Source organism: Amblyomma maculatum, chromosome 10 (genome assembly GCF_055883805.1).
Source record: "Amblyomma maculatum isolate TAMU_Amacu chromosome 10, ASM5588380v1, whole genome shotgun sequence".
In the NCBI taxonomy this organism is placed as follows: domain Eukaryota; kingdom Metazoa; phylum Arthropoda; class Arachnida; order Ixodida; family Ixodidae; genus Amblyomma; species Amblyomma maculatum.
This window is the reverse complement of record NC_139353.1, coordinates 45,555,391-45,568,580: the sequence shown is the minus strand read 5'-3', so window position 1 is coordinate 45,568,580 and position 13,190 is coordinate 45,555,391. Positions and strand designations below refer to the sequence as shown.

The 13,190-nt window shown below is 44.9% G+C and overlaps 2 protein-coding genes across 4 annotated transcripts in view; one reads left to right on the top strand and one right to left on the bottom strand.

Annotated features, from left to right (window-relative positions):
• The first annotated feature begins 1,542 nt into the window (after positions 1 to 1,542).
• Positions 1,543 to 5,960, top strand: Ced-12 (engulfment and cell motility Ced-12). Its single transcript, XM_084582676.1, has 2 exons — positions 1,543 to 2,275; positions 2,662 to 5,960. Exons 1-2 carry the CDS (start codon positions 1,715 to 1,717, stop codon positions 4,288 to 4,290), a joined length of 2,190 nt encoding a protein of 729 aa, XP_084438802.1. The 5' UTR covers positions 1,543 to 1,714; the 3' UTR covers positions 4,291 to 5,960.
• PCB (Pyruvate carboxylase) overlaps positions 5,854 to 13,190 on the bottom strand; it is a 39,186-nt gene continuing 31,849 nt past the window's right edge. For all 3 annotated transcript variants that reach the window (XM_084582673.1, XM_084582674.1, XM_084582675.1), the window contains 5 exons: positions 12,415 to 12,659; positions 11,470 to 11,649; positions 9,342 to 9,590; positions 7,688 to 7,831; positions 5,854 to 7,523 (listed from right to left, as the gene is read on the bottom strand). In XM_084582673.1, coding sequence (XP_084438799.1) covers positions 7,266 to 7,523; positions 7,688 to 7,831; positions 9,342 to 9,590; positions 11,470 to 11,649; positions 12,415 to 12,659 — 1,076 coding nt within the window. In that variant the 3' untranslated portion in view covers positions 5,854 to 7,265. The remainder of the gene's footprint in view (positions 7,524 to 7,687; positions 7,832 to 9,341; positions 9,591 to 11,469; positions 11,650 to 12,414; positions 12,660 to 13,190) is intronic.

The following is a 13,190-nucleotide window of genomic DNA, read 5'->3' as shown; positions in this document are numbered from 1 at the left end:
AGGTGCAGCAATGGCTATGGGAATCTCTCTTTTCAGCACGCCTAGATAATTGCCGTGGAACATTTGGACCCACTTTGGTATACCTGTATACCAGCGAACACCTTTGGCAAGCACTGTGGCCACTGCATGGTTGGCATTTCCAGGTGAAAATGTCCAAATGGGTTTCCTAATGATCTCTGTTTAGATGGCCCAGTCCCAGCTAATTTCTGGTCCCAGCAGCTGCTGGGAATTTACTACACTTGTAACACAAACATTTGCTTGGTTAAACCATTTCTGTATTGTTCGTTGTTTTCCAATTCCTTCACATAAACCCACTGTTCCACCTCTCCTTGCGACAAATCTAGTTGACGCTTCTTGCTAGGCTGCCGAACTGCGGACGACACATATGCAACCTGCATGTGCTAAAATGTTTCGCCCCGCAAGACCACGCTGATCTAATTGAAAATCGAAAGTTAGGTTAAGTTAGGAGGAGGATGAAACATATTTGTTTACGCAAGGGTATTCAGGGCCTCCTGGCCGCCTGGGTCCCCGCTCGGCCCCACCGCACTCAAACGTTCATGTCTGTCCGTGAAGTCGGCAGCCCGGCGAACTGCGATCTTTTGCTTCGCCTGATCCTTTAAGCGTAGTGCGGTCCCTAATCTTCCCAAGTCCAGAGTGGCTCCGATACGGAGCGGCCGGAGGAGACGCCGGGCAGGCTAGTAGGATATGGGCCAGTGTCGCTTTAGGGGCTTGGCAGAGGGGGCAGGTTGATTGATTGATTTATAGGAAGAGAAAGGCGCGGTAACTGACTCGTTTTCTGTGGACACCTCAACCGCGCCATAAGGGAAGGGAGGAAGGTGGGAGTGAAAGTGGAAAGGGAGGAAGAGGAGTCGTAGTGGAGGGCTACGGGGTAATTTCGACCACCTGGGGATCTTTATTAACGACGTGCGCTGACATCGCACAGCACACGGACGCCTATTCGTTTCGCTCCATCGAAACGCAGCCGCCGAGGTCGGGTTCGATGAGGGGGCAGGTTGAGCGCAGCACAAGACCAGTTGCTGGCCTAATGGGGGCATTTCAAACAGCAGCAAATCAGAAGAATCTGAGCACAAAATGTTAATCACGTCAATTACGTGCGACAAATGTTTCCCCCTCTCTTAGTGTATACTATAGCACATGTGCCGCGTAATGATCCTTTGCGCATGCAGCAAAACCACTTTGTTTTTGTTTTTAATTTTAAATAATTTTCTGTTCCAAACGAAGAGGCGCCCGTGTGTGGTGCGATGTCGGCGCACGTTGAAGATCCCCAGGTGGTAGAAATAACCGTAGTCCTACTGGTCCTACCGTCCTACACTACGGCTCCTCTTTCTCTCCCACCTTCCTCCCTTCCCTTACGGCGCGGGTTAGGTGTCCGCAGAAACCAGTTTGACAGATACTGCGCGTTTCCTTTCCTGTGAACCAATTATTAGGTCATTTTAATACCAGAAATACTTTCCATGTCAAAACCTGTTTCAGTTTCGTTTACTTGTTGATTCTTGTCATTTTAAGTCAACACAATCCATAAAGTGGATTCTTTTCTTCATCCTCCTCCGCTGTTGACGCCAGCGAAGTCGAGCTGTTGATGTGGGAGCGGCGGCGGCGGCAAGCCGACATCCGCCCAGCGAACAGCGCATACAAGAGCACACGTTTTCGCCCTGCGGCTACTGGCCGCTAAAACACCCGGCGAAAGCCTGCCATGAAGGGCGCCCGCCTGTCAAAGCCTGGCGCCATGCCCTCCAAGGACGCGCACAAAGTCAAGATCGCCGTCGAAATGGATGGTCAAGTCCCTCAACTAATCGAGTTTGACCAACAGCGTCCGCTCACTGCCATCATCCAGGACCTGTGCAGTACCTGGGCGCTGCCCGAGCCGGAACAGTACTCACTGCAGTTTTCGGACAACGCCAAGTCTTACATCACCGAGAAGAACCGAAACGACATCAAGAACGGCTACGTTTTGCGACTCACGCTCAGCCCAGCTAAAACGGCGCAAGACATCCTCGACAAGCTGCATTCAAACAAGCCGGACGACATGCGGGCAGCCCTGGAGCGTCTGCAGACGCTCTCGTCTGACTACACGTTCGCGCTGGAGTTCATCAACAAGCAGGGACACCAGTTACTCATCAACATGGTTGAGGCGGGCACTTACTCGGGTGACCACTTGGCGCTGACTCTGCAGTCGTTCGTCGAGCTTATGGATCACGGAATCGTCTTCTGGGACATCCTGGAGCCCAAGTTCGTCGGCCGCGTCGCCAATCAGGCATGCCTCTTGTTGTCTGTCACTTCTCTGTTCCAGCGCGCTGTTCCGCGCAGGCACGCACTCGTCATCCAGCCGGTGTGCAATGCTGCGTTGACAGAAAACGCCTTTTGCTTTTGTCGTGCTGTCGGTGTCGTGACGAAAGCAAATATGTTATTTTCTTTCGTCATTTTCGTGCTCGGTCCTAAGATATTCCTGCGGAACGAAATACCTTTGTTAGCTACTCTCCCATGTTGGCTGTAAAATTGAATAAGACCTACAATCTTCAGTGCGCAAATGTGTTAAATAGTTGGAAAAGATTAAAACATACTCCGTGCTTGCAACAGCATTAAGGTAGAGAAAAAAAAAAGAATGTTGTTGGAGTCTAATATCTTGTTTTATCCTTGCAGGTGAACATGAACACAATTCAAGATGCGCGGACGTTACAAGCCTCTCTTTCCATATTGGAATCTCTTGTTTTAAACGGCACTGGTCGGTATGCCATGGTGGACCAAGAAGTTACGCTTCCAAACCTTATAATGCACATGCAATCACCGTTAACTGAAATCCAGCAGTCAGCTGTGGCCCTTATCAACGCACTCTTCATGAAAGCCGAAAGCATCACGAAGCGCAAAACACTAGCAGCAACCCTCTCCTCACGACACATCCGCAATGTCATTGTCACAGCAGTTCTTCAGCGTTCACAACAGCATGTTGGCACCGAAATGGCTCATCAGCTGTACGTTCTCCAGACACTTCTGCTCAACTTATTGGAAGAGCGGCGTGTTGGCGTTGATCCGAATGATGCTGAGGCACGTGAGCGAATTCTGGAGCTTCGGCGCATTGCTTTTGATGTTGAAGGTGATGGCATCAGCACTACAAGTAGTGGCCGGAAAGGTGGCGGTTATGCTAAGGACTACAAAAAGTTGGGCTTTCAAAACCACACTAATCCTATTGAAGACTTTGGGGAACCGCCTGGGATGTTGGCTCTGGACAACATGATCTACTTTGCCAGGAACCACACTGAAAGTTACACCAAATTTGTCCTTGAGAACTCGTGCCGAGCGGACGAGCACGAGTGTCCTTTTGGCCGGAGTAGCATCCGACTGACCCGGCTCCTTGCTGAAATTCTCAAGGTTGGTGAACCCCCGACCGAGCAAGGGAAGACTTACTACCCCATGTTCTTCACGCACGACCACCCATTCGAAGAGTTCTTTTGCATTGGCATCATGCTCTTGAACAAGACCTGGAAAGAAATGAGGGCAACTACAGAAGACTTTGTCAAGGTCTTCAGCGTGGTCCAAGAGCAGATCACCCGTGCCTTGGCCACGGAGCCACCACTCATGAGCCTCGACAAGTTCCGCAGCAAGCTCGCTACGCTGACCTACTCAGAGATAATGAACCTATGGCAGCAAGAACAGTCAACGCGGGAGGAGTGGGAAAGCCAGGCTCGTCCCATCATCGAGCTTAGGGAACAGGTGACGCCCGACATAATGGACCTCATTCAGCAGCAGAGGTTGCAATTTCTGTGTGAGGGCACGTTGTTCACAAAATATTCAGCCAAGGGTCACAGGATCAAGGATAAGTTCTGGTACTGCCGGTTGTCGCCGAGCCAAAAGGTTTTCCACTATGGCGACTGCGAAGAAAACGCCACACCGAGTCTTGAAGAACTGCCGCACAAGCTGCCCGTGATCGAGATAAGGAATCTAGCAACTGGTCGCGAATGTCCGTACATGAAGGACACCCGCAAGGCAAAGTCAACAGCTTCACTCGCCTTCTCACTTATACCAGACTCCAACCAGGAGCCGCTGAACTTTGTTGCGTCAAACGAGAAGATTTTTGACTACTGGACAGATGGCATTAATGCCCTCCTTGGGAAAAAAATGGTCAGCAAGGAGACAAAGAGTGACTTAGAAACTCTGCTTAGCATGGAGATCAAACTGAGGCTTCTGGACACAGAGGGTGTTGACATTCCCGAGAGCCCACCTCCCATTCCCAGGGAGCCACCCAATTACGATTTCTGCTACGAATTCAAGTAGGCAGGGGGGTGACAGTGGCAGTCTTGACAGTTGGGTGTAAAGTCCAGCGAGCTGTGCTATGGTGAATGTTCGAGATGTATGTGTGTTCAAGTGCTTTCACATTCTACGCATCCCTCCTTTGTCTCATTCTTTTCTCTGATGCCTCATTCACTATCATCACTTCACTTCGAGCACTGTATACATTTTAGGAACTGTTCTAGGAACTGCAGTTGTTTGCTGCATCGAGTGTCATGTTGAGCTGTTTTAACATTCCATCATATGCTGCTGCATTTGTTTTGTATCACAGGAGTGAGCATGGGCTCAGTCAAGCAGTATTTTAGCTAAAGTTTTATATGAAAGTTGACCTTGTGCATGTGCTATATTTTGCTTGACTTGTGCAAACGGGAGTGCTGATTAGGTTTGTTGACAGGACGGCACATCTCATCGCATTCTAACATAGCCGTCTGGATTTGTTCCTGAATGTCTAGTTTTTTATAAGCAGGCTAAAATTATCATCCATTCCCTTTTTCATACATAAACAAGTTTGAATTTTTGTTAAATGCAGACATCGCAAATTAAGTCGGCATTGCTAGCTTTCTACATTGTGTTGCAGTGTCAATGCAGTGTCAAATGCAGTGTCAAAAGTGTCAAAGCAGATTTTGCAGTTCGATGCAGTTTTATTGATGTCTGTTACCTTACAGAAGAGCTTAAGCATATTAAGCATGGCAAAATAAATGCCATAATAATACCGGAGTTAATGCCTTCAATCTTAGCCCACTTCATGCAGTGTAAAAAATGCTCTATTTGCAATTATAATGACCCTAATAAGGTGTTATTATGGAACATAGTTTGGATACAGCTAGGCTGTTTGCACGTCTTTTTCTGGAATGTTTCCGATAAGATGAATATAAGTTTTCTGGTCCCTTGAAGTTCGTCTTGAAGGGAGTATAGAGTAATTCTGAAAGTGGAGTGCTGTCATATTTATACAAATCATCCCAACAACTCTCCATGGATGGCACAAAAGGGAAGCAACAAATTACACATGGCAGCAAGTTGCAGTGTTTGTTCAAAATGGCAACAGCTGTGTATTTTGACTTTTTCGCGTGTCGAAATAATGCCAGTCTCTGCGCTGGTCGCAGGAGGATGTCCGGGTCGCGATGCATTTCTCCGTGCTTTGTGTAATGCTATATACTATTTAACGTGCGAGTGCTTGGAGCCTAAATACGCTAGTCTGCTTTATAAAGAAAGAGGCCTACGTTTGAAACGTATAGTATAGCTTTTGTTGCAGTAATTTTGTGCAAACTTTTTCAACATTTTTGAAATGCTTTTATTAGTGCATGTTTCTGTGTTGAAAGGAACCTCATTTCGGTATGTTGTATGAAATAAGTGCGGCGATCTACTGTTACACCATGTTTCCACTTACTGCCCCCTCACCTCCTGGTATTTTGTTTTCCTTGTAGAGAAACTATAAAAATTAATAACTCAGATTCAAATAAATATGGTATGCATGTGGTAGTGAAAAATGTATCTGTTGCAGCTGGAAAATTGTGCTCAACATTTTTCTTGCAATTATTGCACAGCATGCAAAATGTTGGGACGTTATTTATTGCGATTATGTACAGCAAGATCGCACAACAACAACAAAGACCAGACCAAATAAAAAGACATATGAAAAATAGACTCGTGTAGAACTATCTCTTGCTATGCACCTTCTTGGAAGACTCTTTCTGAAAGACCTTATCTTCATGGTTGTTATCACACATTCTCCTGACTATTCGAGCAGTGCAGCATTCTTCTAAATGTTGCATGCTCAAAAGTACTGTTACCAGCTCGGGCAGTGACTAAGGCAGTTTTATCTAAGTTCTCGGGAAAGTGAGAGAACCACAGAAAACTCCAAAGGACTGATTATGCACACAAATAAAAAACTCCCTGTGGGGCAAAACCATAATCACTTGCCCACAGGATTACAAATAAAATAACAAAATTCCTAAAATTGTCTCCTCTGAGAACAGATTTCAGAGTGCTTGATTGCACCCACCTAGTCGTAGAGGAGTCCTCGACAAAAAATGCAAATCATCAAAATTTACCAGACAGCAGGAAATGCAAGATACTTACAAAAACCTTTGTGCCTGTTTGAAAATTGTATATATATATATTAAAAAAAAGAACAGCACAAACATATGAACTAAAAGATAAAATAAGAATCTAGATGCTGCCAAAAGCACGAGTACTCACTGCCACGATAGCATATCAAGGCTATACATACACACAGGTAATGCCTACTATAAAAAGATATGCCTAAAGCTTCATGGTTTTCTGGTGACAAAGACTGCAAGTAGGAAAAGTTGTAGTGACCGCATACATATGCGATACATAATGTATGCAGATGTATCACAAATGTTGAAGCAGCGTTGCACCATGATTGACGACGAGGCATTCATCAGTACCGGATCTTGCACAAATCTAGAACGTCTGCTCTTACATTTGTCATGCATTTAGCGACTCCCCAAGCTTGCTGCTATTCACATGGGTGAGCAATAATAACAAAAAAAAAAAAAAAGTAATTTTATAACAAGCCAAATCAGACAACCATCCTACTTTGTCTTGACACAGGGTTATTAGCATTCCTCGGACTAAGCTTTGCTCCAGACTAGTGTGCTTTGGTTGTGATATGTGCCAGCACACAGGTTTGTGCCTGCATTGGGCATCAACTATTTAAGCTAAAGCATCAAGAGCCAGGCTAGAAGCAAAACAAACACTGACTCTTTCCGACAACAATGTCCTCAAAGGGAATGGAAAGGTTTAAAAACGCGCACATGAACATGAAGGAAAGTGAAAGGAAGAATGCAACTGTTCTTTAGGTAACTTTTGCCGAGGAACCATTTTGCCTCACTGCCGGTCGGCAGAAACAATGTTTGGACAAGCTGGCACCGATGAACAAAATGGTGGTTTGGAAAGAGGGACACTTGGAGCAGGCTCCCAGCACCCTGAGTGAATCACGCAGCCTCCTCGATCTCCAGCAAAAGGTCGTCGCCCTGTAGCTTCATGTCCTTGGTGATGTAGATCTTCTTGACCTTACCAGCGACGGGCGCTTGCACCACCATCTCCATCTTCATGGCACTAAGCACGACCAGCGCGTCGCCCTTCTTGATTTCCTGACCTTCCTTGACCTTGATGTCGACCACAGTGCCCGGCATGGGGGCCCCCACACTACCCTTGACATCTTTGTCCGCCTTGGGCTGTGCTACGATGTCCTGCGAAAAGTGCAATCCAAAGTAAAGTATTTTGGGCTCTGCAATTGAGAAGAACCTTAAGTAAATGGGATGCGCGCACTAGTAACCTTGCTCGAGTACTTGTATGCCACATGAATATCATAGACCGCCTGTGAATATCCTTTTTGTCAGCCTACTTTACTCACCTCACTCATGCTGTTGTCTTTGACAAACACAGACCGCAGCTGGCCGTTAAGTTCAAAGAACACTTCCCGTTCGCCAGTAGGCGTACAGTCAGCAGCCACAGCCAGTGTCTTGATGTGAAGCGTCTTGCCTTTCTCTATCGTCACCTGCAAATGTAGAGAACACCGGTGAAAGATGACTTTTAAGGAAGAGGTCTTGAACAATATCAGCAGCGATGGATGCAGTCACCTGCTAAATAAGCTCTAACCTTGAATCGCCACAAAAACTGCCGCAAGCCTGAAAAATGTAATGCTCTGCAGGCTATTCTGTACAACCAATAATGCATTACTAACTGCAATGCACTGCTAACTGATATTAACCAATTCATCACTATGTGTAGCACACACAAACAGGTCCTCCGCATTTCTCCTATTGCAACCAGCTCTTCCTTTTCTTGAAGCCTTATACAGTCGGCATCGCTTTGACAGATTCTTTTTGTTTGTTTTTGCAGGATTCAGCGGAATCCAATGCGAAAAATTTGTCACAGATAGCACTTAACAGTAATGAACAAAAAGAAAAGATACCAAGACAAAATTTAGCAACACTGCAAAGTGCTAAAAATAATAAAAAAAAAACCCAGCTGTAGACACATAGAAGCATCTTTGAACAAATTAAAAGCCACTTCATAGGTTTCCAGAGTTGCGTGCAGGTTTTCCATATTGTTCTTCCAAGCAACCAAATTATAAGGTACTGACACAACTACTGCAGGGAATGATATGGCTTGTCAGTTAAGCATTGGCTATGCCAAGAACTATCTTGTCGAGTTATATATATATATAAAAATATTTGCTACGTGGATGGGTGTCTCCACCTGTAGTAAATGCAACACGTTGTGAGCACTTCCATTTTAACAATTTGAGAAAAGTTGCCACAAAATCGATGAGCTCTTGGTACAAAACAGTCTTTTCTTTTCTGAAGTATGTATACTTGAAAAAAAACAAATGTAGCAAAGGTGACGATCAGTCAGTTTGAGCAGCAGAACGTGAAACGATGTGATGCTGGCTTCTCCTCAGTGCATGAATTCTCTTGGACCACATGATCACATTTTGGCAATACAGTGGCACGAAGTAAAACAGGCGTGAAACTTTGAAATCTAAGCAGTAACCTTTAAAACAAATGTACATACATGCAGTGCCATCTAAGGACAACTTTATAAGTAACACCAAGAAGCTTGCCTGGATATTTACAGGCTTGCGCGTTATGGTCATCACACAATCCCCCTGCGATTCGTCGACTTTGGCAGAAAATGGGCTAAACTAGGCTTAGGCATTATACATACTGCTTCGTGTAAGATGCACCAAAATTTACATGGTAAAGACCATATTTACCGCAAAATAAATACACCAAATGTATTATTTGTCAAACTTGTACGTAATAATATGTATACTTATCTACATCATAGTAACTAATATGTATATTACCTATGTAATAACTAATATGTGTATTATCAAGTAATAACTTGTATATTATCTCGAAGAATGAATACACACCTTGCGAATTTCTACAAATTTCTGGCAATAAAAAAAAAGGCTTGCTAACTAGTATGCAAATCGTACATTACAATGCCAGCACAGCTTCAATATTTCATGCCAGGACTCATTCGAAGCATGCACCTACCTCAAAGTTGTCCCCAACACGAGGGCCCACGAGGAACACGCGTGTGTCCAGAAGGTCGACGGGGCCGAAGGTCTGGCGGAAGTTGAGGAAGTCGTCGCACACCTTGGGGTACATGGCGGCACTCATGACGTCCGTGTCACGAACCCTGGGGCCAAACTTTTCGACCAGCTTCTTCTTCAGTGTGACCAGGTCGAGCGGGGGCAAGCTCTGGCCCGGCCGGCCAGTGATACGGGTCATGTCCTTTAGGATCTGTCAGATACAAGATAGGTGACAGGTTGGATCTGTCAGTTGCAAGATAGGTGACAGGTTAGATCTGCCAGTTGCAACACAGGTGACAGGTTGGAGAGGGGCATGCAAGAGCCCTCTTTGTGTTGTGGAAATTGTTTTTTATATGTTTATTTCACCTTGGCTGCACAGTTCAAAATATTGGCTGGAGCATTTCAAGTTTCCCTTGACACAGTCAAACAGAACACTTTCAGTAATCCATAAATGCTTCTATAAAAGCCTTGTAAAAAAATAAATACTACTACTACTACTACTACTATTACTACTACTACTACTACTACTACTACTACTACTACTACTAATAATAATAATAATAATAATAATGAATAACAGTAATTGGTTCACAGGAAGGGAAAGGTGCAGTATCTGTCACACTTCTTTCTGTGAACACCTGAACCACTCTAAGAGAAGGAAGGAAAGTGGGAGTGAAAGCAGAAAGAGAGGAAGGAGTGCGGTAGTGGGGGGGTGGCTACGGAGTAATTTGGACCACCTGGGGCTCTTTAACGTGTATTAGCATCCCGTAGCACACGCAGGTATCATTACTGCTGCAGCCTGTTTTTATTAAAGGGTGTGTGCATATTGAAATTTTCAAATACAAATCGAATACGAATATGGGAAAAAAATGCCTCTGAATATTGAATATCTGATCAGTGAAAAAAAAATGTTTAATAAAAAACGCTGTCCATCAATTGCTTATTTCAGAATTCACATGGCATTTGCAAATAAAATTAAACTAGAGTTGCACAGAGGTGTATACCCTACTGAAGTATCCAGTATAAATTTTATACAGGGTTTCATATCGTACCAGTGTTTTTTGTACCGGAAGGACCAGCATGAAACCAGTGGAGCTGTCACATCACTGCAGAACGAAGTAAACTCTTGCTAATGCGGCCTTCAAGTGATTAGAAATAATGCACAAATTAACTGCAAGCACGAATTGTTGAATGGCCCTGAAAAATCCGGTAGAACCGTTTGCATCATGGTAAATTCATGTGGTGAGTGAACACCTGTAGAATGACTGTGTTTCTGAGATGAAATTGAAGTAATAATAATAATAATTATTTGGTTCACAGGAAAGGAGCAGTATCTATCACACTTGTTCTGTGGACACCTGAACCAGTCCTTAAAGGAAGGGAGGCAGGTGGGAGTGAAAGCAGAAAGAAAGCCATAGTGGAGGGCTCCGGAGAAATTTCTACCACCTGATCACACAGCACAGGGAGCGATCGAACCAGGGTACTTGGGCACAGTAGTCTGGCAACGTTTTCTCCCAGTTTCCTCAAGTGCTTTGCTTTGTGCACTGTGTCGGAAAGGCCTTCTTACCATAAAGAAAGATCACTCTTCATAAAATGGCCCCGTTACGTTTTGAGGATGCTTCACTGCACAGTCCACGCGCTCAAGCATTGTGGTGGAGCGCGCAGCACGAGGAAACTGCGGTGAATTTTTTGTGTATTTGGTAATTTTCTAATACTAGTTTTTTTTTTTTTTTATACGAATCAAATAACAATCATTTTTGGTTCGTATTGGAAATATCGAATATTTGCACACCCCTGGTTGATACGCGTCTCAAGAAGCACTTGAATGCAAGCACTGAAGCGAAATATGTGGGCTCTTCGTGTCAATCAAACATACCAGGTAGTTTTATTTGGTGCAGTGCAGTTGTAGAAAACAAAAAATAACTACATGCATATTACCTCTACTACTACTGCTATGAGGTGCCATATTAAATGCTGAACCTCATAAAGAGTATCACCAGAAGTGACCACGCGTAAGCGTGCAGTCACTTATTACTATTACTAGATTGGAATTGCATATGAATAAAAAATGGCAGCAGAACGGCACTTACCTTACTGCGCAGGGGTTCAGGAAACCCGCCGTACGGCTCCCCTATATATCCCTGCATGAACTCCACAACTGAACTGGGGAAGCTGAGTTCCTCAGCACGGTCAAGCACATCCTGGCTTGTCAGATTATTCTGAACCATGAATTGGGCCAGGTCACCGACCACTTTCGAAGATGGCGTCACCTGTTATGGAAACGAGGCAAAGCTCTTGAGACGAACGCTGTCCCTTCCCTTGCATATGTGTACACAAAAACACACAGAAAGCGAGCACCGCGACTGCTATTCCATATTTCAGGTGGAGAAATGGGAATTGCTTAGCTGGTCATTCTCTACCACCTCCGGAATTTCTATTTATGTGGTTAACTGTTTGACTAACCATTCAAGACGGTCAAGTCGGGGCAAAACGAGAACCTTTACACTGAAAAATGCGACAGAGTCTGTACGAAAGCGCCATTTTGACAAAGTGTGGAAGTGTCGCTAAAAATCGCAACCTACATGTGAGACAGAGTACAGTGCATGAATATCCTTTTCAATTGTACTATTTATGTGCTCTACTTTTCTCTACGCTACACTACCAAATTTCTGAGGCTAATCCAACCCCCATGATGACGACGTGTCTGGCTTACTCAGCACTTTTCAGTATCCTTTGAATTATAAAGTCATCAGAGAAAGTATATTGTGTATCACTAATGTTTCCCAGAATAATGTGGTATGTGGGGTCCCATATATAAGCATGGATTATGAGAGATGCCACATAGCGAGGGAGGTGGGAAGGGCCTGGATCAATTCAGATAAACTCAGGCTCTCTCCAAAATGCCCTGACATCGCACAGCCCACAGCCAACTTTGCAACTTTCTCCTGCAACAATGCATCCATGGCGGCTAGGTTTCAGCAGCTGGACGCCAAAAATGCCAGCATACACCCAAACTATTGCACTCGCTGGATTACCTTGATGATGTCGCCAAGTAGGAGGTTAGCATCTCGGTAGGCCTTCTTTATGCTCTCGAAGTGCTCCCCGAGCCCCAGGCTGAATGCCTGGAACTGCAGGTTCGTGTACTGGCCACCGGGAATTTCATTCTCGTACACGTCAGCGTTGCCACTCTTCATGGTCACGGCGCACTCGAATGGGGCGTACAAGGTCCGCGCCTGCTCCCAGTACGCTGAGTACTGGCTCACGGATTGCAGGGAAAGCCCTTCAGGTCAGAAATATATGCAAATATTGAAGTCTTGCATGCAACAAACAGAGGAAGACATTTACTCAATAAACATTTTGCTCTCATAACTGCCAAATATATACCAGGTGTGACAATGCCAACGAATAATGGCAAAAGAAAAGACCTTCCCCACCTATGCTATTGTCCAGTGTTGGCTCTAATTTTCACATGGAGGTAACATCATACAGCTGAACATAGTTATAAGGGCCCTAATATTTGCTTGTTATAGCTGTTGTTTCCTGTGGTACTATTAAGACTTGGCATGCCAATAGGCTTCTGCGGCATATGCATACTGGGGATAATCTAGTTGAGTGCCTTCGATGTACCATCGATGCGCATTACGGGGGCCTTCAACAAGCATACTGAGGGTCTATCACAGGACCGAACACGCAGATACCAACCAAACAACTCGGGAGGCTTAGGAGACTTAGGAGGCTTAGGAGGCTTAGGAGACAGGCCTTGGAGAAACAATGTCGCAAAGAAAAAGGCGAGATAGGCTAGAAATGTTGA

Coding starts and splice junctions, on each gene's coding strand:
- Ced-12 (XM_084582676.1), top strand. CDS start 1,715: ATGAAGGGCGCCCGCCTGTCAAAGCCTGGCGCCATGCCCTCCAAGGAC. Junction 2,276..2,661: donor TCGGCCGCGTCGCCAATCAG/GCATGCCTCTTG, acceptor TTATCCTTGCAG/GTGAACATGAACACAATTCA.